We start from the raw sequence: 24,608 nt of genomic DNA on the forward strand, positions 1-24,608 counted from the left end.
TTAATATGTGTCTTGGCGTATTTCTCCTTGGATTTATTCTGTATGGGACTCTCTGTGCCTCCTGGACTTGATTAACTATTTCCTTTCCCATATTAGGGAAGTTTTCAACTATAATCTCTTCAAATATTTTCTCAGTCCCTTTCTTTTTCTCTTCTTCTTCTGGAACCCCTATAATTCGAATGTTGGTGCGTTTAATGTTGTCCCAGAGGTCTCTGAGACTGTCCTCTGTTCGTTTCATTCTTTTTTCTTTATTTTGCTCTGCAGCAGTTATTTCCACTATTTTATCTTCCACCTCACTTATCCGTTCTTCTGCCTCAGTTATTCTGCTATTGATCCCATCTAGAGTATTTTTTATTTCATGTATTGTGTTTTTAATCGATGCTTGATTCATCTTTAGTTCTTCCAGGTCCTTGTTAACTGTTTCTTGCATTTTGTCTATTCTATTTCCAAGATTTTGGATCTGGGAAATAGAATCTTGGATCATCTTTACCATCATTATTCTGAATTCTTTTTCAGGTAGACTGCCTATTACCTCTTCATTTGTTAGGTCTGGTGGGTTTTTATCTTGCTCCTTCTCCTGCTGTGTGTTTTTCTGTCTTCTCATTTTGCTTATGTTACTGTGTTTGGGGTCTCCTTTTTGCAGGCTGCAGGTTCGTAGTTCCTGTTGTTTTTGGTGTCTGTCCCCAGTGGCTAAGGTTGGTTTAGTGGGTTGTGTAGGCTTCCTGGTGGAGGGGACTAGTGCCTGTGTTCTGGTGGATGAGGCTGGATCTTGTCTTTCTGGTGGGCAGGTCCACGTCTGGTGGTGTGTTTTGGGGTGTCTGTGGACTTTTTATGATTTTAGGCCACCTCTCTGCTAATGGGTGGCGTTGTGTTCCTGTCTTGCTAGTTGTTTGGCTCAGGGTGTCCAGCACTGTAGCCTGCTGGTCGTTGAGTGAAGCTGGGTGCTGGTGTTGAGATGGAGATCTCTGGAAGATTTTCGCCGTTTGATATTATGTGGAGCTGGGAGGTCTCTTGTGGACCAGTGTCCTGAAGTTGGCTCTCCCACCTCAGAGGCACAGCACTGACTCCGGGCTCCTCAATTTGGGATGATGTGTTGTCTATTCATGTATTCCGCAGATGCAGGGTACATCAAGTTGATTGTGGAGCTTTAATCCGCTGCTTCTGAGGCTGCTGGGAGAGGTTTCCCTTTCTCTTCTTTGTTCTCACAGCTCCTGGGTCTCAGCTTTGGATTTGGCCCCGCCTCTGCGTGTAGGTCGCCGGAGGGCGTCTGTTCTTCGCTCAGATAGGACAGGGTTAAAGGAGCAGCCTCTTCGGGGACTCTGGCTCACTCAGGCCAGGAGGGAGGGAGGGGCACGGAGTGCGGGGCGAGCCTGCAGCGGCAGAGGTCGGCGTGACGTTGCACCAGCCCGAGGCGCGCCGCGCGTTCTCCCAGAGAAGCCGCCCCTGGATCCTGGGACTCCAGCAGTGGCGGGCTGCACAGTCTCCCGGAAGGGCGGTGTGGGCAGTGACCTGCGCTCGCACACAGGCTTCTTGGCGGCGGCAGCAGCAGGCCCAGCGTCCCACGCCCGTCACTGGGCTCCGCGCTTTCAATCGCGACTCGCGCCCGTCCGTGGAGCCCTTTTAAGCAGCGCTCTTAATCCCCTCTCCTAGCGCACCAGGAAACCAAGAGGGAAGAAAAAGTCTCTTGCCTCTTCGGCAGCTCCAGAGTTTTCCCGGACTCCCTCCCGGCTAGCTGTGGCACATTAGCCCCCTTCAGGCTGAGTTCTCGCCGCCAGCCCCAGTCCTCTCCCTGCGCTCTGACCGAAGCCCGAGCCTCAGCTTCCAGCGCTGCACGCCCCGGCGGGCGAGCAGACAAGCCTTTCGGGCTGGTGAGTGCCGCTCGGCACCGATCCTCTGTGTGCGGATCTCTCCGTTTTGCCCTACCCAGGTATGTGGGGAGTTTCTTGCCTTTTGGGAGGTCTGGGGTCTTCTGCCAGCGTTCAGTAGGTGTTCTGTAGGAGTTGTTCCACGTGTAGCTGTATTTCTGGTGTATCCGTGGGGAGGAAGGTGATCTCCGCGTCTTACTCTTCCGCCATCTTACCCGGAAGTCCTGGTCATTGTTTTTATTTCGAAAATGCCCATCTTAAGGACATGAATATTATCTGACTAGAAGCAAACGGATATGTGGAAGTGTTTTTTGTTTGTTTGTGGGTTTGTTTTTTTTTTTTTTTTTTTTTGTATACGGAGGAGAAAGAGCAGGGAGTTACAGAGTTTGAGAACATGCTTGCTCCAGTCATACAGCATTCTAACAGGGGTATCGTATGGGTCGAGAACTAATATCCACTGGGCTCAAGGCTTCTCTGTGATTCAGAGATGTGCGTATGCAGTTCAGGGCATGTTGAGAGTCTGCTGGGAGGTGGCACCGTGGAGAGAGTGGAAAGCAGGGATCAGGTGTCCACAGGCCTGGTCATCAAGGGTGCTTACAGCCTCGAAAGGGGAGACATATCTGACAGTGAAAAACATGACATGCCTGAAGTGTTGAATACTGTGGCAGAGGCAAGGACAGGTATGCTGCATGTGAGGAGAGTCGCACCTGGCCCGTTGGAGGCAGGAGGTGAGCGAGGAAGGCTTTTCTCAGGGATGGGAAGTCTTTTCAGTGGAGTCGTGCAGCATGAGTAAGAGTTAGAGAGGGTGACAAAGGAGGGGCGGTTCTGAGGTTGAGGGACCCGCAAAAGTGTGGGGCTGCGAAGCCACGGGCACATCATGCTCCAGCGGACGTCACGGGGCACGAGACCGGAGGCGGTCAGAGTTAGGAGTGGAGGGGGAAGATGGATTCCAGACATGCTGAGTAGATTAAACACCCACCAAACCTGGTGAGAGTGTGGGCTGGGATGGAAAGGATGAAGCGATGGCAGCAGCTCCTCCATCTCTGGCAATGTCAGGGCTGCCATTAGCCCAAAAGGGGTCTTTGTTTGAACTAGAAAAAAGGTACATTTTCTTCATGGCGGATGGAAAGCCTGTGGCAGGAGGAATGGCGTGTGTGCAGAGCCCAGGGTGGGTTTCAGCTTCCACTGGCCCCTTGGCTCGGTGCTCCTGTGCAGTGCACAGTCTGAGCAACTGTAAGGGGTGGACGTGGCCACTTGCATCAATAGTGCAAATATGGAGAGCGCGTGGAACTGGGCGGCCGTGAGGGGGCAGTGACACGCTCAGTGGTGAATGTGCTCAGGTTGTAGTTTTTAGGGTCACTGTTCAGGGGGACATATCAAATAAGAAGTTGGATATATGATTCTGAAGCACTGGGGAGTACAGGTGATTTGAGTCCATTGAACTTTTAAAAACTTACAGGTAAATTGTAGTTAAAATTATTCAAAGGGAATGACCTTCTGAATTATAGCTCCAGTGGGACTTATATAATACTAGTGGTTGGTTCTCCAGCATGGTTAATCTCTCTATCAAAAAAACTAATTCCAAGTAACTTATTAAAGAATGCCTACTACTTACTAATGTACCAAAGGATGGTCATGATAAATTGGATTGGTGAAAAGTTTTCTTCTCTGTTGCAGATTGCCCTGCTATGCCTTGTGTGACTAGGACCTCGTACCTAGAACACCTCTGCCTTGACACTTGTGGAGACTCAGACCACGTGAGTACAGAAGCTGTATAGGAAAATTGCAGTGAATCCTAACTGGTTAGTTCAGCTAAGCAGAAAACCAAAATTTCGTGAGAGGGAGGACCAAAGAAATAATATCTATTTTTTGTGACATGTATTCTAGATGAAGTGGAAAACTTATCTCTTTTCCCCATTAATTTATTATTGTACTAGGGGCTATAAAATCAACAGTGAATTTTTTTGTGTGTGTGTGGTACGTGGGCCTCTCACTGTTGTGGCCTCTCCTGTTGCGGAGCACAGGCTCCGGACGCGCAGGCTCAGTGGCCACGGCTCACGGGCCCAGCCACTCCGCGGCATGTGGGATCTTCCCGGCCCGGGGCACAAACCCGTGTCCCCTGCATCGGCAGGCGGACTCTCAACCACTGCGCCACCAGGGAAGCCCCAACAGTGAAATTTTTGTGTCAGCTTATTTATCAGGGTATTTATGGCAACCAGTTATAAGAGGTATAATGGAAAGCATGGTTATTTTTGTTTGTTTGTTTTTGTAATTCTAAAGGAGAAAAAACCCCATCACTCTTTCTGTGGCACTATTTTGCAGAAAAACACTGCTAAGGAGTGCTAAAGTGGCAATGAAACAGCCCAACAGGAAGAGGAAGCTCAGTATGGATTCCAGAGAGCGTTTGAGTCAGGATGGATGCTTGGTAAGTTGTCAGTTCCTGGACCCCTCCTGTGGTTTGTGCTTATTGCGGGAATTCGCAGTGTAATTGTGCACCTCCTACAGCGTCAGCAGAGGTGTTGTTTTCAATCACCCGAAACCAGTTGCTTCTGGTTGAGTGTTATGTAGAGTGGTATAGAATATATGTCATTAACTCTGGTGCATATTAAAAGGTTATCTTGGGAATTCCCTGGCAGTCCAGTGGTTAGGACTTGGTGCTTTCACTGCTGAGGGCCCGGGTTCAATCCCTGGCCGGGGAACTAAGATCCCATAAGTCATGCCGTGCAGCCAAAAAAAATGATAATCTTCATATTAAAGGTGAAAGGAGGCCTTTTCTTTTAAAAAGATGGAGGTAATTGATCATTATCAAGTAAGGGACAGAGATCGTGAACTGACTGTAGGGGTTGTGTTTGTCAGGGTTCTCCAGAGGATCAGAACCAATAAGAGTAGTTGACAGCCCTGTCACAATCTCTGTCCCTACTTGATAACGATGAATTGTATGTATATTTGTAGAGAGAGATGTATTTTAAGGAATTTTTAAAAAATAAATTTATTTATTTTTATTTATTTATTATTTTTGGCTGTGTTCGGTCTTTGTTGCTGCATGCGGGCTTTCTCTAGCTGCAGCGAGTGGGGGCCACTCCTTGTTGCGGTGTGTGGGCTTCTCATTGTGGTGGCTTCACTCGTTGCAGAGCACAGGCTCTAGAGCGCGTGGGCTTCAGTAGATGTGGCGCGTGGGCTCAGTAGTTGTGGCGCACGGGCTTAGTTGCTCCGCAGCATGTGGGATCCCCCAGGACCAGGGCTCGAACCATGTCCCCTGCATTGGCAGGTGGATTCTCAAGCACTGTGCCACCAGGGAAGCCCTATTTTAAGCCCTTGAAGGATGAAGAATATCTAAGATGTCCACATTTAATGCTTTATTTAGTTTATATAAAATAAAAATATCTAATGCACATGTAATGCTGTTATAACACATGGCTCTAAAATACAACCTGGTAAAATGCAAAATGAGGGAATACAAATTATTTGCTTAAAATCTGGGTGTTCTGTAGGTCTCTAACCTTGAGAGAGAAGGAAGTTGAACGGTCATAGCAGGGACTGTCTGGCCAAGGAAGCAGCAGGAGCCTGGGTAGGGGGCTGGAAGCAGATACGACGACCTGTGTGACATCTGGCAGGATTATAGTGGCTGTAATGACTTTTCTGACTGAGCAGTTTTGTAGAGTGAGTGCTGGGATGCGAGTCAGGGTATTTGGATTTCCGTCTTTGGCTCTGGTGGTAAGTAGCTCTGTGACCAAGGACAAGCCCTTCGCCAGGCTGATGCTCAGTTTCTTTGTCTCTAGAACAAAAGTCTTGGATTAGAAGATTTTTAAGGGCCTTTTAATTTCAACAAGTCTAAGTTTTGGTACACAGTAAGGTGAGTGGGGTGCATGTGGGTGGCCAAGTTCAGATGGTCTTAATGTTGGGGCCACTGGACTTGACATACCGACAGGAGGGAGCCCTGGTTGGCTGCAGCTGGGGCGGAGTGCAGGGCAGTCTTTTTTTTATAATATCCTTAAATAGACATGGAAAAAATGTTTAGGGTAGGATTATTTCATTGTCTTAGTTTTTCAGTAGTATCTGACTTTTTAAATCCTTTGGTTGCCCCACACACGACTGATAGCAGCTTGTATCAGCGAGTAGAGTCCATTTATATGTGGAGGAACTGCAGAAAGGGGATGTTAATAAAAGTGTTTTAGATGTTTTTCCCTTTTTTGGGGTATAAGTCTTAACAAATACTGTTTTAAAATATACCTGAGTTTTTGTTTCTGTTCACGTTTAGCCAGATAAACGGATCGAGACGATTGCCATTGAAAAGGATAGTTTGTGATTCACATTTCCCAAGAAAGAGGAGGGGGCACATCACACCAGACAGGGCCCTGTGGGGAAGCACCAGAGTCGGTCAGGGGGCAGCAGGGGCGAGGGGAAAACAGGGGCAGGAGCTGTTACTGTGGTTTTCTCGGAAATGAATGGGGGAGGCAAGGTGAGCAAGCTAAGCGGGTTCAGGATTGGCTAGTTTGGATCATTTCTGTGGTCTCTGGCTACCGGGCTGTCTCTGATCGTCCAGTACCTGGCCCAGGGTTGGTTTAGGGCCAGTGGATAGTGTCCCAGACTGCAGGAGCCGGTAAGGAAAGGGGAGTGGGCTGTGGACTCAGGAGGCATGACCCCGGGCTAGTTGTTTGTTGTCTCCAGGAATCGGCTCACACTGAGAGGGACAGTCCCTCCCCGGTCCACAAGACCCCCAAATGTCAGTCACAAAGTACAGAAAATAAAAATCGTGATGAATGCAATTACGAAAGAGAGATTCCATTCGGGGTATTTGAACAAGATGAGGGCGTTTGCCTCTGTGTCTGCATCACAATTCCAGTAGAGCAATGGGAAACCACCCTGTCCTGTATTTTTATCTGAAAGGTTAATTTCAGTTATCTTCAGTTTGCGTCCCACGTGGGATCAGAGCAAAAGAGAATTGTGAGAAGTAGACTTGACACAGCAGGTGAAATTCAAATAGTAGTTTATTACTGGAGATACTGTATAGGATTTTAGTGTTTTCTATAGTTCCGGAAACCAGTAGGTATCACCCTTCCTTGTGGAAGAGGAACAGCAGGATGCTTGAACGTCCTGTGCTCAAGGACCTGTCTGACAGTGAGCAAAAGGAAGGGGTGTCATCTGATGGTTCCACGGTGATGACCTGAAATTGCTAAACACAAATCAGTGGGTTAAAAACCTTTTGCTTTGCTTCCTTGATTGGAATTCTCAGACTGGGAACAGTAGGCACTGATTAATTAGAAAACATCACTGTAACGTGTAGTAAAAGTATATGATGCATCCAGGGCCATCAGGAAGGAACAGAATGTCAAGCTTTTTTTTTGGTTATTTTCCCAGCTCATAATCCTCTCTTCCAGAACGATGGATTTGAGTTGGCTAATGGAAATGTACCACAGCAAAGACTTATTTTATGTTCCTTAAACTATTATCTCCCCTTTTTCAGAGCAGTGTTCTTTTTTTTTTCTTAAAGCTTTATTTTCAGTTTTCAGAACTAAAGTTTGAAACCTGAGAAGGCATAGTAATGGTTTTGTTTTTCTCAATTCATCCTGATTTCCTGAAGTGTTTTGTTTGAGAGGATAAGGAAAAGTGCTCATTTTTCCTTTTTTAAAAAGATTAACTCTATTCATTAATAGCAGTGTGGATTTACTACCTTTAGGAAATAATTAATTAACCCAGACGGACTCAAAGAATGTTAAAGCTAGCAGGAGCTTTGGAGAACATTTAGTCCAATTCCTTTATTTTACAGACAAAAGAAATCAGATCCAGAGAATACGTGTCATTTGTTCCCAGTTACGTAGCTCTTCGGGTAACTAGGTGGGGTTGGGATTTGGCCTTAGGTTACCTGACCCCCAATTCAGCATTTTTTTCTGCCTTATTATATGATATTAAATCATTTTTTGTTTGCAAAAAAAAGTCCTAAAAATGAGGTCAGTATATTGTAAGAGAAAGGTAAATTTGTTCTGTAATACAAAATCATGATCTTTCACGTGTATGTCTACATATCTATAACCTTACTCCATCTTAAAAAACATACGGACATCAGGAGCTTGAGTAATTTAACTTTGAAGCAAAACGTAATGTTATTTTTGTGAGGAATGTGTTTTTTCTGTCTAGGTAGACTTTCAGTAGCAAATAAAGAAGTGTGAACCAAACATTCTAATCCGCTGACAGACAGCATATTATATATTTCTTTTTATATTTGAATGATACAGTGATTATAGAAATGCTTCAGTAGCTGTTGTGCTCACATAGCCAACGCTGTTTCTTGTTACCATTTCAGTTTTGCAGTAGAACATTTATGAGAAGAGCCTTGCCTTGTTTTGAATTATGTAAATTTCCTGTGCATTGAGTGGGTAAAGAGGGATGGAGTTGGGGTGAAGAGCTGCCGTAGAAAATTCGACCTGATTCAGTTCATCATCTCACGGGCAGTGGAACAGAGGTGGATAGGATTGGGTTGCTGCCTCCCCGTTCTCCCCTGCCCCGTGACCGTGGACTTGCAGCGCCTTGTGTGGTCCACAGACCTCCAGCAGCGGCATCAACTGGGGGCTTGTTGGAAACTCGTGCTCTTAGGCCCTCCCCAGACCCACAGAATCCAGATGTGCATTTTAACAGGCTCCCCAGATGATTCACATGCATGTTAAAGTTTGAGGAGCTCTGGGTTATATAGTACGTTTTATAAGGATGCAACTGTATTACTTGCACAAAGATATCCATGATAACTTTGGACATGAAATCTGCTAGGCACAAAAGTACCATTCTTGAACCTTGCATTCATGCCTTCAGTCAGCAAGTATTTGTTAAGCTAGACGAGGGGCCAGGCTGTGCTTTGGGGAGGAAAGATGGTTAAGGCCCTGTCTGCCTTCAGTAAGCTCAGCAAAGCAGACGAGACCAGTAAGAGAGAAGCTGGTCATGCAGTGTGGTAGGCCCAGTATTAGAGATTTATACAGGATATTTCCAGGCTTCAGAAGGTTACCCGACTTAGCATGGGTGAGGTGGGAAGCAGAGGAGAGGAAGTAGGATCAGAGAAAGCTTCCCGGGGGAGAAATAGGCACATGTTAGCTTTTCATTGATGATAACAAATCACCACAAGCTTAGTGGCTTATTACAACACATTGGATGTTACCTCACACTGCCTGTAAGTCAGATGTCCAGGCATGGCTTAAATAGATTCTCTGCTCAGGGACTCAAAGGGTAAAATCAAATGGTTGGACTGAGTTCCTTTTGGAGCTCTGTGGCCTCTTCCAAGCTCAGATGGTTGTCGGCAAAATTCAGTTCCTTGTAGTTGTAGGACAGAGGTTCCTGCCTTCTTGCCGGCTATCACGCAGAGGCCAGCCTCAGCTCCAGGGAGACCCACAGTTCCTTGCCATGTGGTCCTCTCACAACAAGGCAGCCTGCTTTTTTCAGGCCAGCCGGAGACTCTCCTCCATTCAGCTGAGGGGAGTCATACGTTGTAATGCAATCGAGGGGGTGACCATCCCATCACCTCTGCCATTTTGTGGTCTAGAAGCAAGTGATGGGGAGGGGACGTGGGGGTGGCTCCTTGGGGTCATCTGGGGATCCTGCCCACTGTGAGGTGATTTCGCTGGGGCTGGGAGGGAGAGCGGGACGGACAGCGTGACCGAGGCGTGGGTCCCAGAAGCCGCAGAGTGAGTTCTGGGGACTCTGAACAGGGGATGCAAGAGCATTAGAGTGAAGACGAGGAACTAATTTTGTGCTGGCTGAGTTTCAGGAGCCTGTAGGGCATCCAGATGAAGCTGTACAGTGGACTTGGGATCTGCACGTCTGTAACTTGATGGAGGGAGACGTGGGTCCATTGGTCGCCGTGTGTGAGACTGAGTGACCTGGATGCCAGGGGCTGAGCGAGGCGGGGGGGCGGGGTGGAAGCCCTGGAGAGCAGGGTGATGGTTGTGCAGGGGTGGAGGCCGGTGCAAGCGAGCTGTGTGGAGGACGGGCCCTGCACAGTGGGATAGGGAGGAGGGAACGGCGGGGACACCCAGCCTTCACTTTGTCCTCGATCAGCCATGAACAGCTGGCAGACACTTGACAAGTAAAGGGCAGCCGGTGCACAAACACTGGACATTGCATTCCATTTGCTCCCTAAAACCCAGCACTGTTCCTGGCACATTCATTGCCCAATAAATATTCTTTAAATAAGTAATTAACTCAGGGTTTTAAGATTTCTCTTTACTCCTCCCTCAGGATTCTTCTTCCATCAGAGATCTTGTTCATCCAAGATATGCTTTTTCAGTTAGAAAACAAATAGCAGATAACTTAATTTTGATTAAGTCTTGATACACTCTTGACAGTTTGAAATCTGACAAAACACCTATGATAACTGCCATTAACTGAGAGTCTATATGTGGCGTGTGCTTAGTAGGGCTCTACCCGTGTATCTCTAATCCTCAAAACAATTCAGTCAACAAGATATGATTACCTCCAAGTCACAATTTAGGAAACCAAAACTCAGAGAGGTTAAATCACTTGTCCAGGGTCACACAGCTGGTGAGGGGAGAAGCAGGGGTGTAAACCCTCAGCTGTGTGACCCTAAGACTTGTACAGAACAGAACCTCTTACTGTGTGTGAAACACAAAGTAGCCCAGGAAGCATATCAAAACATCAGGCTGTAATAAGTAAAGCATCATGGCTCTGGTACTTGGATAGACAGGTAAACTAAAGAAACAGAAGAGGCAAATGCACCTGGGGGTTTAGTGTATAGGACACAGGTCTTAGACTGATGGGAGGAGGGGGCCTATCCCATAAGTGGTCTTGGGACAGGTGACGAGCCACCTGGGTAAAAATAGTATGTCTCAACTTCACACCATGTCCTGGTACAAATTCAAATTTGTCAAAGATTTAAGTATAAGAAATAAACCATAAGTGTAAAGGACATAAACAAAGAAGGTTTTTATGATGTGGGAGTAGAGAAGGATCTTCTATTACTCAACCATAGCAGCCATAAAAGAAAAGTTTGATAATTTTATTTCTCAAAATAAACAACAAAAATCCTTGCATATTAAAAATACTGTAAGAAAGAAATGAAAATGAGAAATGACTAACCAGGAAAAAATAAATAATGCCTCTCATATTGTAGACAAAGGACTAATCTTCCTAATTTATCCAGACCAAAAGATGAATAGTCATTCCAACAGAAAAAAATGGGCCACAGATGTAAAGAGATATTTTACAGAAAAGGAAATACAATGGCTTTTAAATATACAGCCTTCAGCTTCTTCATAATGGAACAAATGCAAATAAAACGATAGTGAGATATTATTTTTTTCATCATCATCTTGGCAAAAATCCAGAACTTTGCTATCACACCCTGTGGGCAAGGCTCTGTGAATACGGGCCTGATCCGAGGCTGTGGGGCTGTTGAGAGGGGCCTGCTGGGCGCCAGACCTGGCAGGAAAACACAAGTCTGGTTTGACCCAGCTGGTCCACTTCTGGGAAGTCATTGTGTACATATCCGGGCACATATGCAAAACGCTCCATGTACTGGTTTTCCACCGCAGTGTTATGTGATTGGAAAAAAGATTTGAGACAACCTGGACATCCATAAACATGGAATCAGTTAAATAAATCATGAGGTATCCATTCAGAGTAATACTGTGTAACTGCAAAAAGAAGGAGTGTGCTCTTACAACCTGATAAAGACCTCCAGGGTATTTTAAGTGAAAAGAAAGGTAGAAAACAGTGCTATCTTTGTGTACAAGAACAAGAAAATAAGAAAATATATTCTCTTTTTTTATAAAGGAAACTTTGCAAGGAAATTTAAGAATCTAGTAACGAAGATTTCTGGGTGGAGGTATTATACGTAGGCCAGATGGGGGAGAACGGGTCGGGGTGGGAGGGGAGTTTTCACTGTATTAATTGTTTCTCTATTTATTTTTACCTTGAACAATGTGAACTCAAAAAATAAATTGTATGTATAAACTAAGGCATCTCAAGGAATCTATCATAATCAATTCTATATGACTATATAAACAAGTGGCAGGCTGACGCAGTCATCTTCAGACTTGTTGGTTTGTTCACCTCATCAATAAAGAAACTTCAGTCACATATCTGGATATATATGTATTATTTGTTTATTGGAAAATTATATGATTTACTACTATACAAATTGTATTTTGTACCTTAAAGCCATAGACTAAAAAAGAAACAAGTACAATATAGAAATGAAATTAGTAGTGATTAACAGTTAAAAACTAGTTTGCTCTCATTAAAATATTAGTTTTTTGAAATGTTGTTTTAAAGCCTTGTGTTCCTGTTATCTGAAGTTTACTTTTTAGGTTTAGTTTTAATGGCTGTCATAGCTTAGATGACCAACCCTCTTGGTTTGTCTGGGACTGAAGGGTCCTCCAGTTACGGGACTTCAGTGCTGTGACCGGATCAGTCCCAGGCAAACTGGGACAATAAGTCACCCTAGGCCTGGCTTAAGAAGAATAAAAAGTCTACAAACAATAAATGCTGGAGAGGGTGTGGAGAAAAGGGAACCCTCTTGCACTGCTGGTGGGAATGTAAATTGATACAGCCACTATGGAGAACAGTATGGAAGTTCCTTAAAAAACTAAAAATAGAATTACCATATGACCCAGCAATCCCACTACTGGGCATATACCCTGAGAAAACCATAATTCGAAAAGAGTCATGTCCCACAATGTTCATTGCAGCACTATTTACAATAGCCAGGACATGGAAGCAACCTAAGTGTCCATTGACAGAGGAATGGATAAAGAAGATGTGGCACATATATACAATGGAATATCACTCAGCCATAAAAGGACATGAAATTGAGTTATTTGTAGTGAGGTGGATGGACCTAGAGTCTGTCATACAGAGTGAAGTAAGTCAGAAAGAGAAAAACAAATATCGTATGCTAACACATATATATGGAATCTAAAAAAAAAAAGAAATGGTTCTGATGAACCTAGGGGCAGGACAGGAATAAAGACGCAGACGTACAGAATGGACTTGAAGCAACGGGGAAGGGGAAGGGGAAGCTAGGATGAAGTGAGAGAGTGACATGGACATATATACACTACCAAATGTAAAACAGGTAGCTAGTGGGATGCAGCTGTATAGCACAGGGAGATCAGCTCGGTGCTTTGTGACCACCTAGAGGGATGGGATAGGGAGGGTGGGAGGGAGACGCAAGAGGGAGGGGATATGGGGATATATGTATACATATAGCTGATTCACTTTGTGATACAGCAGCAACTAGCACACCATTGTAAAGCAATTATACTCCAATAAAGATGTTAAAAAATAAAGAATAAAATGTGAAAGAATGAAAAAAGAAATGCCCCCAAAATTACAGGAATAAACTGTAGGAAATGATTGTTGACCAAACTTACTAAATCCTGATACTTTTTTATCAGCATCATCCATCAATTATGCAAAGGTTTTGTGTAATTCAGCTGCTGATTTTCATCTTCTTGGATGACAATCAGTTTGTCTTGGAAACTATTCAAAAGTATTGCATATTTATACTTCCATAAATGAGTTGAAAGCCCGCTGAAACTCTTAATTTGAAAGATCTTAAAATTGGGAAACTCTGTCCCTCAAGTTTTAAGTGTAACATTATAATGAGTTTTTTAGTAGGGGGCATACATTTTTTTATGGCCACAAAACTAGGTAAGTAAGACACACATCTGGACAGATGCTCCTGGAGTATCTTTCAAAAAAGAAGTGATTCTCTTAGTCTTCGCTAAATGGTCGACTTTCCTCCAGGAGTTGCTGTGAGCCTGGCCTGATGCACTGCTGGCTCCGTGGACAGAAGCTCTACCTTATTAGGGTCACTTGTGTTTGTGGTTTCTTCGCAGGCATCTCTGAAGGCATTTGCCCATTCTGTGAGGGTTGGTTGGGCTAAACTTGGACCTTAACTGAGCCTCATAAGCTGTAGCAGGTGCCGGCAGGCCGAAAGCCAGGGGAGGATGGAGGGCTTGGCGGGGGCAGGGGACGCCCTTCTTCCCTCAGCCAGCCTTTGAACCTTCCTTTCTGTCATATTTGAGCCAACAGAGAATTAAGACAATAACAAAGGGTTCCTCCCACTTCCAAATGGGTGGTGGTGTGGCACCCCCCCTCCCCCCTCCCTCTGCTGCCGGGCACTGGCTGCTGATGTAGGTCCCCTCCATTCACAGCGCTCTTCATGGCTTGGCTTCCAGCAAACAGAAAAGTCAGTTTTCACTGTTTCAAACAATTACCCAGAAACAGGGTCTAAACCACATTTTCTGTGTTCTAGGAGCAAGCTGAAGAAGAAAAGAAGCCCAGGGATGGTGTGACCCCTCTGAGTCACGGTAATTGTCACCACCCTTTACAGTTTTGCTTTATAATGAATTACTTTTAAGTGACAGTTTTATTAGATAGCTACAGTTGGTTTAGGTTTATTAATTTAAATCTATAATAATAGTATCGCTTGTTGACAGTGTCACATGCTCCCCTGTAGACTTCATCAGTGTCATCTAAGACTTTCAAATATGTATATCAAGAAAGTCTGAAGCTCTTAACTCATTTATTTGCCTTTGAAAAAAGAACTGATTTGTAAACTTTCCCTGTGAACAAGAAAACAAATGATGCTGCTTAGTTTTTTAATAATTCTTTGTTTAAGCTTCTCCCCAATTGGTTTAATCTTCTAATGATGGCATTCGTACTCTTCTATTGGAGTCATGTTTTACAGGAGGTTGTACATTTGCTCCAAGATAAATGTCCCTCATTATGGTTTTTAATACATCCATAGGTTTTAGATAACAGCTTTTTAATATTCAACTAATTCTCTGATGTTTTAAATTTAAATCAGCAAATGCAGATGCTATTTCCCTGGAATATATATTCCATATATATTGTGATTACTGCTATACAAGCAGGCAGCTGTTATTAAATTTTCTGTAAAATATAGTTGAATGTCCAACATTTGTGCTACTCTTGGTGGGAAAGAAGCATGTAAATTTGATAATTCTCCTCTAATGAACTTTTAAAGTACCATAAGTATTTAAGTTTCTTTCCCTCCAATAATGGAAACAACTGAAAATATCTTAAAAAATTACAAACAAGATTTGAGGTTTTTAAAGACCATATATAATGCTTAGTCTTGGCACGCAATATTGAAAATTTGTGATCTTCTACCTAAATGATTTTTAAAAATAAAAGTTGTTTTCTATTAGAAGCAAAATATACTGCTTTAAATTTCTTTTCTTCTTTTGCTGTCACCCCAGGTCCCATCATGTTCTTTGCTGAAAAAGCAAAATAGAATATAGTAATTTGACAGTTATGTTATTTGATGCTCAGTTTCATTGAAATACACTCCAGTTATGCAACACTGGAATTCTAGAAATAAATTTGGACTGTACCTGGCCCCAACAGCAGGGTTTTTTTTTTAAACAATTGTTTTTCTTCTCAGAGGTTGTGATTTATTATGTTGTTGTCTCTCCCCTGCAGCTATATTTTCCACACTAATGTAAATTGTTTTAGATTCTCTTATTCCACAGTTGGAGCATTTATTGTAGGAAAAGAAAAGCAGACTTAAGCCAACAAATTAAAAATATTCAGTCCTCAAAACTAAGATTTTTTGGTAATTTAGTATTTATAGTTTTCATTGTAGCCAGTTACATGTTTATCTTAAGTAGTTTTTCAGTTTTACTAGGAAATAGCTTTTTGCTGTTGTTTTTCCTTTGCCAGACTTATTTTGTAGTTAGTGGTCAAGTCCCCAAAGTGTCATCCTGTGGCTTGTTCTTCTCCAAATCTGACACTGGTGTCATTGGTGTTTTCCCCAGCTGTGGAACATCACTAAATGTTTAGAAGAAGGATGAGATTTGGTTTGTGTATACAGATGCTGCAAACTGCTCGTTGAATACAAATTGAATTATTTGAGGGGCTTTTGAGGATTTATATCTTTACTACTTTTAATGCGATAAAGGAAACTATTCCCTGAATTGCCTCCTGTCTTGGTATTATAATGGGGATCTTCCTCCTATAGTTCCTGGAAATAGTTTAATCCTTTCTGTAGGCTGCTTGCTAAACAAAATAGATTGAGTCACTTACCTTAGGCCTTAAAAATAATAACAAAAGAAAAACAAAAACTGTGTACTCATACATATTTATATGTGAACAGAAAATTGTATTGAAAAATAAACAATTTCTGTAGTGATTTTACAACAAGCAAGGCATTTCTTTGGAAATCACTGCAAACTAATTTATTGAATGCCCAATCTCTGTCACTAACACTGACCTCTGTGTTACAGATGATGAAGCTTTGAGGGGCCATTTGACTTACTTAGGGTAAAACTAACTAGTTAGTGGTGGATCCAGGGTTTGAGCCCACATCTAGCAAGTTCTAAAGCCTGTGGTCTTTCTACTTTACCTGTGGTCTTTCTATTTTATCATTTCCCCTTCTCTGTAGCTATTAAGACTAAGGTAGAGAAAATTGGAATCTTGCTTAGAAGTGGGATGGGAAGAGTAACTGCTAATAGTTAAAGTATTAAGCGTGTCTCATATGGCCCTCTGTGTCCTTGGGGACTGGCTGGACTAAATTTTTCTTGACATAGTCATGCCATGAGATTAATTTTTTGGTTCTTTTGGAAACTCTCAGCTATATTATTCGTATATTATTCAAAAAATTTACCAACTGTCTTAGATACCCTTAAGAGCAGACTTGTCTTGGTAAGAATTATTTACTAATAATTATGTATGACGGAGTTTATAGAATTAGTATTGTCAATCACTATATAATCCCAGACCTCTACATTTGAAGTCTCCAAAATAAAAACAACTGATTTCTTCAGTTGGACAAGTGATCTGGCTTTTTCCCTTCGTAATTTTAAGTGCTCTTTTAAACTAATGCTAATATTTCTTTCGTTTAATGTTAGGACTGTGAGGTCTTTATAATCGTAAAAGCAGTAGAAGAAATTATAAAGGAATATGAGATATATATACATCCAAATTAAACTGTGTACGCCAAAGAACCTCATAATAAATAAAATTACAATGGAAATAACAAACTGGCAAGTATTTACCACAACTACAACTTGCAGAAGGTCCAAAATAGATAAAGGAAGTAGAAAAAATAATCAGATACACTAAAATATCAGTGCAAAAACAGGCAAAAGGCATTAGGAACTAAGTAATTCATGGAAGAGGAAATGAAAGTAGCTAAAAAGCAAATATGTTTAGATATATTCAGTCTCACCAGAAAACAAAGACAGACAAATTTAAAAGCAATTATGACATTTTTTAACCTACCAACTGAACAGTCAACCAAGTGCTAATGCCCCCTTGCTGATGGGTCAGGGAAATAGGCTCTCTGAACATTGCTTCTGGGAGTATAAGTTGGCTCTTCCGTTGTGGGGGGCACATTGATAGTATTTATTAAAAATGTTAAGTCAACATTTCCTTCAACTCAGGGACTCCACTTTTTGGAATTACTTAATGAAATAAGCATGAGCATTTAATTTATGCATATGATACTCATGGTACTATTTATAAATGGAGAAAAGTTGGAAATAATCTAAATGTCCAACAAATGTGGAATAGGTAAAACATTGTGGTACAATTTTGTATAGACAGTTGTGTAGTCATGTAAATGCTTTTGAAGAACTTTAAATTATATGGAAAGGAAAGCTTATGAAAAAATATTAAGGGGACACCACCCCACCCCCACCAGGAGGGATTATTAGTCTCAGTGATGGTTTTAAAAAAATCTCATATCTATAAATGAGAAAAAAATGTTAAAAATTGTTATTTCTCAAGCTGTGAGATAAAAAGTAGATTTTCTACGTTTTCCAAGTATTTTTTTTACGATTAGTAATCACGTTAGAGTCAGCCAAATATTAAAAAAATAAATTCAGAAATTCCTGAACACTAAAAACTTCCATTTGCGGGTGGTATTGTTGGAATATCTGTTCTTAGATTTATTTCTTTTTTTGTAAGTAAACTTTTTATTTTGGATTAACTAGATTTAGAGAAAAGTTGCAAATGTAGTACAGGGATAGTCCTGTATATGCTTCGCCCACTATCTTCTGAGGTTAGTATCTTACATGACCTCAGGACATTTGTCAGAACTAAGAAATTAATATTGGTATGTCAGTGGTCACTAAACTGAAGACTTTATTCAAATCTCACTAGTTTTTCTACTAATGTCCTTTTCTTCTTCCAAGATCCAGTCCAGAACATCCCTTTGCAGCATCACTGCACACACATCTCTTTTACTTTAAAGTCTCTCATGTTGTTCTCTCATGGCCCGAGCTGGCCAGTAGCATCCAAGTTTCTTGAGGGCTCCAGTATTTTCTCCCTGGCCACCACTCATCCCGTGTCCACCCTCGGGCACCTACACCCTGCCACTCCCCTGAAGCTGCTCTTGCTTAGCTCACCAGGGCCTCGGGGATGGCGGTTAACATTTTGTGGGTTGAATGGAACCAGGGACGTCCCAAATCAATGGACGCTTTCATGCTGTTACTTGTCTTACTCTTTGGATTTCACTTAGATGTTAAAAATGAACCCGTCTTGGTCCCCCTGATGGTCAGCCTGCTTCTGCTGCAGCCCCTCCTCCTGCAGCGCCGTCGTCCACCTGCAGTCAGTCCAGATCCTGGACACACCCTGGACCCCTCCCTCTCACTTACCCTGGAGCCTGGCCACACGGTCACCACCCTTTCTCTACTCATCCTTCTTGATTTCTCTCAAGTCATATCCTCCAACTTAGAGCTGCCTCTGGTCATTTTTCTGTTGTTCACTCTTTATACCCTCTCTAACCCAATGGAAACTGAGCTGAGATCCTGTTAGTCGAGGGCCCTGGGTCCTCTCTGTACAGTAGCATTCGAGGCTTCTCACCGTCTGCACTTGCCCATCACGTGCCACCACCCGCAGTCGTTGGTTTGCTCGGCTGAACAGAACCTGCAGTCTAGACCATGCTGTCTGAAGAACCATTCCTTCTGCCTGGAGGATCCTTCCTCAGGCCTGAACCAAGTAGCCGGCTCCTTCAAAACCCAGTATCTCCCCTACTTGCCTTATTTTGTGTTTTTCTCCCTATTCTATGTTCTCTCGGCATATCCTAGGGCATTTGGTTTGAAGAAATTTTTTATGTGATGCTGTATCTCTCACTTAAGTTAGCATCTTTTAAAAAGACGTATAATCAGGTCCAGTCCAGCCCATAGGAACTGTTGTTTAGTATGCTGAAGTAATGATTTACTAAAACTCTCAAGTATTAATTAGCTAAATGGCCTGAAGAAGAATTAACACAGCTTCTAAAAGTGCTTAACACTTCCAAGGAGTAGTTTCTATGCTAGGGCATGTGGCTAATTAAGTGACTGAAAGATTCAGAGGGCCCCTTGAGCATTATCCCTGCAGTCTTCTGTTAGAGTAACTGGTCTGCTTCCTGGGTGTACACACAGAGGTGCTTTCTTGCAAAGTAGTTACATGCCAGTGGAACTAATGTCTGCACTTTTTAAACGTTGTGAGAGATCTGTTCATTTCCACCATGGTGATTCTCTACCTAAGAAAGCATATCAACATCAGAAAAGTGAAAACCAAATCAATTTTAATTTAGAAGATTCTTATCTTCGGATGGCATTTACAGTCATTAAATACGCAGTTAAGTATTCAGGCATTTGGGTATTTGAACCTAAAGAACTGCATTTTCATTGAGCCGTGAAACTGTCACTGGAGGATCAGCAGGGGACTTCTTTCTAACTAATGAGCTTTTGGGGGGAAACATCAATAACTGAAGCATCCACATGCACTGCAGCAAAAGTACTCCTCTGTAACAAGTAGCTCTCAGTAAATGCTTTCAAGTAATTTATTTGCTGTTGATACTAGTTTACAAATGAGCTAATCTTTGAATTTAACTGATTAAGTTGCCAAACCTCTCCTCTAGTTTGCTGTCCCTTCTGGGTGGATGAGTGGTGGTGTGTATGTATACACTCTCGCAAAGGAAAAGAACATATTTGTTTTCTTCCTGGAGTCAGTCAGTAGATGATACAATGAATGAAACTGTATAAAGTACAAGATAGGGCAAGGACCATGTTCACAAAGCCTGTCTTATAAAGACAGTTTGTATGGGCCCTGTTGAATTATGTTATTTATTTTTAATTGAAGTATAGTTGATTTATTATATTGTGTTAGTTTCAGGTGTACAGCAAAGTGATTCAGTTATATACATATATATTTTTTCAGATTCTTTTCCATTATAGGTTAGTGCAAGATGTTGAACACAGTTCCCTGTGCTATACAGTAAATCCTTGTTGCTTATCTATTTTATGTATAGGTGTGTGTATATGTTAATCCCAAACTCCTAATTTACCCCTCCCCGCTCTTTCCCCTTTGGTAACCATAAGTTTGTTTTCTATGTCTGAGTCTGTTCCTCTTTTATATATAGATTCATTTGTATTATTTTTTAGATTCCACATATGAGTGATATCATATGATATTTGTCTTTCTCTGTAAGACTTACTTCACTTAGTAGATATTCTCTAGCTTCATCCACGTTACTGCAAATGGCATTATTTCATTCTTTTTTATGGCTGAGTAATATTCCATTGTATTTACATACCACATCTTCTTTATCCATTCATCTGTCAGTGGACACTTAGGTTGCTTCCATGTCTTGGCTATTGTAAATAGAGCTGCTATGAACGTTGGAGTGCATGTATCTTTTCGAATTATAGTTTTCATCTTTTCTGGATATATGCCCAGGATTGGTATTGCTGAATCATATGATAACACTATTTTTAGTTTTTTAAGGAACCTCCATACTGTTTTCCGTAGTGGTTGCACCAGTTTACATTCCCAGCAGAGGGTTCCCTTTTCTCCACACCCTCTCCAGCATTTATTTGTAGACTTTTTTGATGATGGCCATTCTGACTGGTGTGGGGTGATACCTCACTGTAGTTTTGATTTGCATTTCTCTAGTAATTAGTGATGTTGAGCATCTTTTCATGTGCTTGTTGGCCATCTGTATGTCTTCTTTGGAGAAATGTCTATTTAGGTCTTCTGCCCGTTTTTTAATTGGGTTGTCTGGTTTTTTTGGTATTGAGTTGTATGAGCTGTTTGTATATTTTAGATATTATTTTTAAACCCTTGTCAGTCACATCATTTGCAAGTATTTTCTCCCATTCTGTAGAGGCTTTTTGTGTTTTCTTGGTGATTTCCTTTGCTTTGCCAAGGCTTTTAAGTTTGATTAGGTCCCACTTGCTTGTTTGTTTATTTATTTATTTATTTATTTGGCTTTTATTTCTTTTGCTTTGGGAGACTGATCTAAGAAAATATTGCTATGACTTACGTCCGAGAATGTTTTGCTTATGTTCTCTTCAGGAGTTTTATGATGTCATGTCTTATATTAAGGCCTTTAAACCATTTTGAGTTTATTTTTGTATACGGTCTTTTAATTTAGACGGTACTTAATATTTTAATTATCCTTTTTTGTATATGTCCTCTCTTGGTTTGTCATCTTTTGGTATTGTAAAACCAGCACAGTCTTTTTAAAAACCTACTGAAGTTTCTTGATAATAAACTTTGTCAATTACATGTATTGAAAAAAATTCTTTAATTCTGTGAATGCTTTAATAGTATATGAAAGCAGATACCGTCCTAAATTTTTACTTCAGTAGAGAACTTGCTGAGGAGCCTTCAGATTATTTATGCTCCCAATTTGTCCTGCAGAGGACAAATTGACCCCTGTCATTAGGGGTCCCTAGTGGGCAGTAAGAATCTTGAACTCTGGAAAGGGGACTGAGTACCCTGATTTTTAGATTGATTTAGCAGAAGAAAATGTCACGGAGCAGCACTTACTTCCAGTGGAGACGTGTGAAGCCTTCAAGCCCCGGGGGCCTCGCCGAGTTCTAAGGAGGGTGGGCCTGGAGACGTCCAGCTTCCATCTCCTGCCCGAATGGAACCCCGTCCTCCCTTCCTGCATGCTTCTCAAACCAGAGACTTTTGTTTCCTTTTGAGATTGAACCAAAGGATTCTTGCCATGAATGTGCTTTGCACTTTTAAAGTATATTTGATTTTTGTTCAGCATAATTACCTTTTGCTACAGAGATTAAAGCTGCTCCTTTGGGGGCACTTCAGTATTCATTTGAACCTACACTATTTCATGTGAAATGTTTTATATGGACAAGTGGCTTATTAGCTGCCTATGTTTAATAACTGCTTCCTTCACACTGTAGAGTGAAAGCATTTTTTCTTTTCCTAAATACATTAAAACCTTTTTGGAAACTATGTCAAACTTATGGAAAAGTTGCAAGTATGGTTTAAAGAATTTTTCCCGACGATCAGAGAGCAATTTGCCAGCCTGATACCTCAGATACTTCATTATGTGTTTCCTGCAAACAAGACCACGCCTGACACGACTAGGTCAAGCCATTCAAAGTGGGAGGCTTCTGCCACGCAGGCTGCATGCCCCAGTCAGCCATCAGAGCTGCCCCGATAATGCCCTTGGCAATGGTGGACCCAGCTCAGAGCACACACCGTGTTTAGTCGCCTGTCCCTCCAGTCTGGACCAGTTCCTCAGCCTTCCCTGGACTGGCAGGACCTTGACACGGGTGGAGGTAACAGGCCACTTAATCTGTAAATGCCCCTCATTTTGGGTTTGTCTGGTATTTCCTCATGATTAGATTCAGGTTCTGCATCTCTGGGGGAATATCACAGAAGTGGTGCTTTTTCTTCTGGTGGCATGACCAGTTGCACATGATTCTGATTTGTCCAGTTTCTGCTGATAACTTTTATCTCTTGATGGTGAAATGGTGTCTGACAGGTGTGTCAACTGTAAAGTTACGGTTTTTTTGAAATAATAAGTGTTTTACAGAGAGGTAATTAAAAGGTATAAATATTCTATTTTTCACCAAATTTTCTATTTATGTATTTAATTTAATTTATTTTTTTAAAGATTTTTTTGATGTGGACCATTTTTAAAGTCTTTACTGAATTTGTTACAATATTGCTTCTGTTTTATGTTTTTTGGGTTTTTTGGCCTTGAGGCATGTGGGATCTTAGCTCCCCGACCAGGGATCAAACCTGCACCCCCCTGCATTGGAGGGCGAAGTCTTAACCACTGGACCACCAGGGAAGTCCCTATTTATTTATTTTAATGTGGACTTAACAGCTCCTTATTTTATTCATTGAATTTAAATCAATTTCTGTTATTTTGGTGCTCAAGCAGAGCCCAGTTTGGTCAGTAGGGACCCCTGCAAGTTGGTTTTGGTGTCTTTGTGATGTGTCTCTGTTACTCCCTGAGTAACATCTGTTTGTGCATTTATACACACAGAGATTTATGCATTGCGTATATGTACATACACAGGCTTTCTGGCACTGTTGAGTTTTATATGTCAGTCTATCTCTGGTACTGAAATCCCTGAATTCACAGTGATACCTCCAATTCCATCCTGATCCCACAGGATTCACTCTAGTTTTCTGCATTTAAGTATTTGAGTCTCGGTTTTTGACAGTGAGCAGTGCGGCTGCTGTTACCCTGCGTGTTTGCCTATTCGCTCACCCTCCTCTGTATTCTGGTCCGGGCGGTGGCTTCTGCTTCTGGAATATTTCTCCAGTCTGCTACTCCTTTCATCTTCCTTAACTGGGAGTCCTTACTCTTCTCCCCGCCCCTCCCTCCCTTGCATTTCAACGTAAAGCCCCAAGTTGTGATGCCCAGGGGAAATCCACCTGCATCCATGCTGTCATCCGTCGCCTGGACGTCCCCACTGATGTCCTCAGAACTGCGCTCGAGATGACCTGACCCACCTCATCCTGCCCACACGTCCACCCTGCTTTGCTTGAAACCTTTCAGATGCCTCCTGTTGCCTGGTGGGTAGGATCCGGGCAGACCCTGCCGAGGCCTCACACACACAGACTCTGCCCTTTCCCCTCCTCGGCCTGGTCTCAGCCGTGTGCCCACTCACCCCTCATGTTCTGGCAGTGCTGGCCTTGTTTCCTGGGGTGCTGCCCCAGTGCCCCACACCCGCTGTTCTCCCTGCCTGTCCCTCTAGGGCCGCCTTTGGCCTGATCATTGTGTCCGTGTGTTGCTAATGCCCGCTGACCCTTGGGTTTGGGCTCTTGAGCCATGTGTCAGGAAGGCTTCCCCTGATCTCCTGGACTAGGCCGGGCGGTCTGTTCTGTGCTCTCAAGGCCCTATGTTCTATAAAAGCACTCGGTTCATAATTGTATTTTGGATTATTTCTCCATTAGGTTTTAATGCTTGAGAGTGAGGCCTCATGCCTGTTTTTGTCCACGGTTGTGTCCATAGAGCCCAGCACATAGTGGGTCCTCCATACGTGTTTACAGAAGTGACTAGAGAAAGTGGTTGACGAGGCCAAGAACTGGGGGGACCGGTGGGGAAGGACCGTGGGTGCTGTGCTATGCCATGTGGATGTCGGGACTTGGGCTGTCACTGGAGAGGGCCGGAGTGCGTGTGGGCAGAGGAGGGGGTGGAGGGAGCCGGGTGCCCACGAGACAGGCCTGCTGGGCTCTCACAGGCCGAGAAGACTCCACAGATCCCAGAGGGAGGAGCCTTGGGACTGGTGGGTGGCTGACTTCAGGGTGGAGGAGCCACCCCAGAGCCAGTGTGGATGCTGCTCACTGACCTTAGATACACGGGGGTTGCACTCGAGGGACGAGGCTGGGCTTTCGTGTGGAGACTGAGGGTCTGCGGAACATTCCAGGGGTTTGGTGAGAGGGGTGGAAGGGATCGTCAGGTGTGTAGGTAGTGGTGAACCTGTGAGTGCAGGGAGACCTCTCTGGAGAGTA

General features: G+C 42.8%; 1 protein-coding gene across 1 annotated transcript in view; it reads left to right on the top strand.

The window, feature by feature from the left end:
- The window catches only part of L3MBTL4 (L3MBTL histone methyl-lysine binding protein 4), a gene marked incomplete at its 3' end in the record, with an annotated part of 408,304 nt that overhangs the window by 54,657 nt on the left and 329,039 nt on the right, over nucleotides 1-24,608 (top strand). The window contains 3 exon segments of the mRNA XM_082640598.1: nucleotides 3,543-3,622; nucleotides 4,188-4,290; nucleotides 14,128-14,182. Of these exon segments, the coding sequence (XP_082496724.1) occupies nucleotides 4,219-4,290; nucleotides 14,128-14,182 (127 nt within the window). The 5' untranslated portion in view covers nucleotides 3,543-3,622; nucleotides 4,188-4,218.

Source organism: Mesoplodon mirus (genome assembly GCF_964341445.2).
Source record: "Mesoplodon mirus genome assembly, chromosome: 13".
NCBI lineage: Eukaryota > Metazoa > Chordata > Mammalia > Artiodactyla > Ziphiidae > Mesoplodon > Mesoplodon mirus.